The sequence below is a fragment of the Perca fluviatilis genome, chromosome 10 (genome assembly GCF_010015445.1).
Source record: "Perca fluviatilis chromosome 10, GENO_Pfluv_1.0, whole genome shotgun sequence".
Lineage (NCBI taxonomy): Eukaryota > Metazoa > Chordata > Actinopteri > Perciformes > Percidae > Perca > Perca fluviatilis.
The window spans coordinates 154,599-160,598 of record NC_053121.1 but is presented as its reverse complement, the minus strand read 5'-3'; the positions used below and the strand labels follow the sequence as shown (position 1 = coordinate 160,598).

The 6,000-nt window shown below is 43.7% G+C and overlaps 1 protein-coding gene across 4 annotated transcripts in view; it reads left to right on the top strand.

Moving 5' to 3' along the window:
* ebf1a (EBF transcription factor 1a) overlaps positions 1 to 6,000 on the top strand; it is a 53,835-nt gene that overhangs the window by 26,752 nt on the left and 21,083 nt on the right. For all 4 annotated transcript variants that reach the window (XM_039813783.1, XM_039813785.1, XM_039813784.1 and 1 more), the window contains exons 7-8: positions 3,045 to 3,126; positions 4,080 to 4,221. In XM_039813783.1, coding sequence (XP_039669717.1) covers positions 3,045 to 3,126; positions 4,080 to 4,221 — 224 coding nt within the window. The remainder of the gene's footprint in view (positions 1 to 3,044; positions 3,127 to 4,079; positions 4,222 to 6,000) is intronic.

Here is a 6,000-nt window from a genome sequence, read left to right as displayed (position 1 = left end):
TGTAAAGCAGTTGATTGTGGAGTAGCTAATTAAAATTCATCATGTTTGGATTAAAAGTATATGCACACGTATTTGTGTTGTGTGACGAAAATAAACTTCCAAACAGGATTACAAATTGGTTAGATGCAGATCTTTAGTAAATGTATTGTCTCAGTTGTGTTGCCATTAAGATTGTATGAAAACTAGTTAGCAAGTGAGCAGAGAAGTAGAAATAGTTAGTTAAAAGTAATGGATAAATGCTTTTAAATATCTATATATAAATATATAGTGAAGGTAGAACATTTGAAATAATTGCGTAATGGATAATAAACAGTTCAAATAGTCCAAACTGAGCTAAAACTTGACCAAACTGAGCTAAACGTGGACTATTGAATTGTATGGAGAAAAGAAATATTGTAACAATATCCATGTTTTGTTACTTAACATCTACTTTAAAATCAGCTGAAATGAACACATGGTGGTGTCATTGAGTTCATCAGATAGGGATGTGAGGAAACGTCTGAAAAAAAAGGTCAAAGTCAACATGAGTAACAGAGCAACAGTCATGACGCAATAAATGATCGAGGGATGTGAGAAAAACATGATAATAGAGAGCTGAACTGAGTACTAGAATTATAGGCCATCGTCAGCTATCTGTCCATAATTACTGTTCAGCTGTCAATCAGATTATCCATAAATCCTTATGGTAATCTCTTTGCTATTGCATATCAACACGCACTGCTCTTTACCCCCACCCCCCCTCGCCACACACCCACACTCTGTTGATCCATGTTAATGTGTGCAGCGGTGATTCCAGTCCCCCGGCTCCTGGGGAGATGAGATAGAGCACTAAGGAATCAACATGCTGCAGTTTTGTAATGTTTCCGTGTGGCTGACTCCAGACACCTTAAGTCATGTAAATAATGAATCAGATGAGCCACGCGTGCAGCAGATCCAGGAGACACGCTGACATGTGGCTTAGCGAATGAAGCACGCTGACTTCCTCTTACAGTCTCTTTTTTCGCACTCGATATCTCAGCACAGTCTCGCTTCTCCTTTTCCTCCTCCTCTCTCCAATCCAAACTCTAATATTTAACCTCCTGATTTGGTCACCTCTGACTCTGGTGACCCTAACTTTCCTCTACCCACTTATTCATCATCTGTCTATCATAAATACCTTAGAGGAAGAGGAGGAGGAGGAGGAGGAGGAGGAGGAGGAGGAGGAGGAGGAGGAGGAGGAGGAGGAGGACAGTTAGGGAAAAGAGGGGAGTCGATGAATTAAACAGGAGGTGCAGTGAGGAAGGTGGAGTATGTTGGACAAGTGGATGTGGTCCACAGCTGTCTCTAAGGCTGCTCTCTGACCTCAAGGAGATAAGAAAGTTGGGAGACCCACAGCCTGTGGGGTCCAACAGCCACTGTGGAAAAAAAGCCTCCATCTCTCTGCTTCATGAATTATTGAGATATTGGCCTACAGCTTCTAAAATATACAGGAGGGTGGTCTGTCTCTCCTTTCCGATTTCACATACTCGCTACCTTGTCCGTCTGTCTATCTTTCCATCATTTCTTTCCTCTCACTTTCTACTTCCCTGCCTCCCTCCCTCTCTCTCTCCCTTTTTGCCTCTCCCCCTTCTCATTCAGGTTTAGCCTCTTGCGCCAGCGAGATCGTAAATCAGAACACAAACAAAGCGGGAGGAAAAAAAAGAGAGAGGCAGAGAAAGACAGTTTGTTGTTCACATCATAAGAGGCCTTTTCTTCCTCACTTGAAGAAGAGCTTCTAAAACTAACCAGCTGTCATGCATTTAAAAGTTGTCGAGGATAAATTCACGAGTTCTGGTGTTACATCAGATGCTTGTAATGTGCACAGCAGTAGGCTGGCCCTTGAAATGAGACACAACTCTGGTCTGTCCATTTATCTTCTTTGCTCTCTTGTTTTTGCTTCTTTTTTTCTCTTCTAGATGAAGCAATTGTCCAAGTCACGCTGCTGCTTGCTGTGTTTCTCTTGACATGTGTGTGTGTGTGTGTGTGTGTGTGGGTGATGCGTCTGCTCATGCATGATTATATCTAAGGCAGTTGGCTCCAAACGCGCTGCCCAGTGCAGAATCCTAGCCATAACAAATGAACAGAGGGTAGAAAATAAGACATATGAAAGAAAAGCTGAGCAAAGGAGTGATTCTCTGTGTGGCTGCTGGAGATCTGTATTGTAAGCAGTTTCAGCTGTCAGCACTTCTTTGAGCTACCTCAAAGGGAGGAGGAGGAGGGGAGGCGACCGGGAAATGTTGTAGTTTTATTTTCCCCCTTTTGAGGGTTCCTGTTTATTTGTACACCGTGCTGTTTATTTTCGCGGTTTATTTGATATCTTTTTTTTTCTTTTCTCTTCAGAGAGACAGACAATGCAGAAGGGAGAATGGAGAGATGTACCATACTGTTGTTTCAGTTAAAGTAGAAGTTGTCAGGCTTCAAGCCTTGGGGTGGGGCTAGGGAATAAATTGTAAGCCCTCCCCTTTCTGCTTTAAGGCCTCCACCCCCCCCCCCCACACACACACACACACACACACTTCCCCTTTAGTCCTCCGACCCTCCCTCCTCCCTCCCTCATTAAGTATTGATGTGGGTAGCCATACTTGCCATCTCAGCCTATTAATAATGCATGGCAGGTGCTGTTGATGTGGTCTCTCACACTGAGATTGAGAGAAGCAGGAATGGCAACACTGTGCTGCATAGTAGCTACAGCACAACCTCCGTCACACGAATCTGCAGCTGGGGAGGAGGCGACCGTCTACCCCGGTGAGTTTATGGCAAGCTGTGACAGCAGCTCGGAGATGGATATACAAGGTAGCATCTTACTCAATATCCCAGAGCTGCTTTTACATAGAAAAGTCCCTTTGTCATAAACAACTGGTGGATGAGGTTGGGATAGTGTGTATGCCTTGTCTGCCAGACCTGTTTTATTAGTTTTATTTGTGTTTTATTGAAGTAGCTCATTCTGTACTTTCAGTGACAGGCAGCTGTTCTTTCACTAACTCATTTGTTTCTCTCTCTCCATCTCTCTTTCTCTGCATATGCAGGTTCTTCCTCAAGTTCTTCCTGAAGTGTAACCAGAACTGCCTGAAGAATGCAGGGAACCCTCGAGACATGAGGCGTTTTCAGGTAAGATGCAGTTGCTTGCGTGCCTACAGTAGGCTATGTGTTGTATAGAGGACAACGGCCACATTTGACTGGGATTGTCTTTCATAACTTTTTTGCAAAGCACCAGACATGGCAACAGCATAACCCCCCAGCACTTGAAGAGAAACAAAGTATTTACATGGTCTCTATCACATAAATGCTCTCTGTGCTTTCCCAGGGAGAAATCCACAGAGAAAAGAGAGCAGAATATGCACTAACATTACAAAATGACAAATAATTCTTAATCCTCATAAGATCAACATTCTTTTGGTTTTCCAGCCCACAACTTTACTATTTTGGTTCACTCTGACTGCTCTCACAGTCTTTACGGCAGCTGTTTTCAGTGAAAAAGCTCTAAAAAAAACACTGTACATTACCTACCCAGCGCCAAACAGCCAGAGTTGGCAGCTAGCAGGCAAACAGTGAAGCATTTAGCAGCTAAATAACCAAAAATTGGAGTGGAGAGCAAAAGTGGAGCTAAAAGGAGAGTTAAAATTGGACTTACATTCACCAGGTGGCCAGAAACACCACTCCAAATGCTAACGTTGCTCTCTGTCTCCTGGATGTGTACATAGGCAACCGTTTGCTAACGAGTTTGCCATATCAACTTTATAAAGCGTAATATGTAAGTTTTGTGTTCACAGTTTGTTTTCTGTTTAAAATAATTCAGTACTAATGCTACATCAAAAAATATCTACTCCCTTAAAACTATAGTAACAACTCTTTAGGAGGCTAAGGAAAAATATGGAATATAACAATTGCGGTGTTAACATGTTCCTTTCAGAAAAAAAGTCTGCAATCCACATAAGATTTTACAGGAATATATAAAGCCCTGTTCATAATTTAGATCAACATACACACTACTATGTATATGTCATATCAAAGTGAGGCTTATTATAGTTTCATGGTTTCCATCTGTCTTTCCCTTTCCTTAGGTGGTTGTGTCAACTACGGTGAGCGTGGAGGGTCACGTCCTAGCCGTCTCCGACAACATGTTTGTGCACAATAACTCCAAACACGGACGCCGAGCTCGAAGACTGGACCCCTCGGAAGGAACACCGTCCTACCTGGAACACGGTAATAAAAAGCTCTCTCTCCTCACTTTCTTTGTCTTCCTCACTTTCTTTTTCTTGCTGTTCATCTCCCCTCCCTCCCACTCTCACCCCCTTCCCCCTCTGTCTGGCTCCGCACTCAGCCCCTCTCATGTCTGTGCTCTATCCCTCTCAAACCTGCTCTCATGCTGTCTCTCTTATCTCTCTCCTGCTTCCTCCTCGATTCTCACTTTCCTCCCTTGTAGGGTTTCAAACTCTTGCTAAGAGAGGAGAGAGTGGTAGCTAGTGAGTCTCTCCCTTGTGGCTTGCTCCCCTCAGGTCTCTGCCTCTGGGCCTTCTACTCTGCCTCACATAAGCACTATGTGTCTTATGAGGTCTGTTCTGCTTAAAGCCAACACTGGCTTTATTTCCTCGGAGACCTGCTTTTATCCTCCAGCCCTCCATCACTCCCCATCCCTCAGGTTTACCCATACACACACAAAAAAAGCCCATGCACACACATACACACCCCCGCATGCACAGTCAGACCCAAACCTTTAATACTTCATAATGACGTGCACATGATTTAGGAGCCCGCACTGATTCCCAAGTCCCTAATCCAGTTATTTTCTCATTTCGATTTCCCAGACATTGAATAAGAGAAACATATTTTTTTTCTTTGAGGAAAGTCAACCTCAGGGATGATAATGACAAAAACCTAAGAAGGGATTTACATGATGGCCTACAGTAGATTGCATTAAGATTGGATGTTATGGTTTAGTCTTTCTAATGACCATTCTCTAGAGGTAAAGGTGGGCCACTTGTCCCTGCGACTGGTCTCACAGACGATTTGAAAAGTTCACAAAGACGGGACATATTGGAGACGTCAGCAAGACCGGGATCTTACACAGAAAGGAGAGCACACACAGTACGCTAACAGATGTTCCCTGTGTCAGAGACATTTGTTTGGGAATTTCCTCTTCTCTGATTTTCTGCTCTCCTGATGACGGCGTTTGGAAGGAGTAACAACAGGAGGGAAAGAACAAGCCGGGGGGCAGGGTGGGGGTGTGTGGGGAGGTTTGTGTGTGTGTGTGTGTGCGGGGTGGGGGGGGGGGGATGAGAGGAAGGGCTAAAAGTGTATGGTAATATGAAGAAATGATAAGAAGGAAGGCAACGGTTTCTTTTTTGTTTCTAGTGTGTGTTGAGTTTGTGTGCAGGATACACAACTTTGGGGCCCATTTCAGGCGGTAATAGATGAGCAGTGCATAAAGTTGAACAGATGGCACAGAGGAACACCCCAAAGTATAATCCTATCACATGGCTTCACGTTCCACCATCTGGTTAATCCACACACACACAAACGCACATGGAGCGCACATAATATCAGCGGCTGTGAGAAGAAGGCATCTTAGGCCATGATTACAGCCACAGATTGCTGTTTGGTGAACGTTGATCTCTGCAGGCGTATCGGGGGGCTAAATATCATTCCAGCTTGTTGGGGAGGATCAACAGAACAGGGAGTCAGGCAAAGAGCAAAGGCTAGGCTGCAGGGAAAAAGTCAGCCTAGTCTAAAGTGGATTATACCGCTTTACAGAATTACAGCATGTCTGACAAGCTGCATATCTGTTAAGGAGAGGAGATTTAGCTTGTATAAACATGTATTTTCCCAATGCTGTTCTTTTCTTTAATCACATCCAGTAATCTCCAAGTCCATAATACCAACAGATACTGTAAAGTCGAAAGGCACATTGAATACCAGTTATTGAAAATGTGGTTTATTGTTGTTATTCCATGTACTTTGTCCGATAAGACATAAAGAATATGT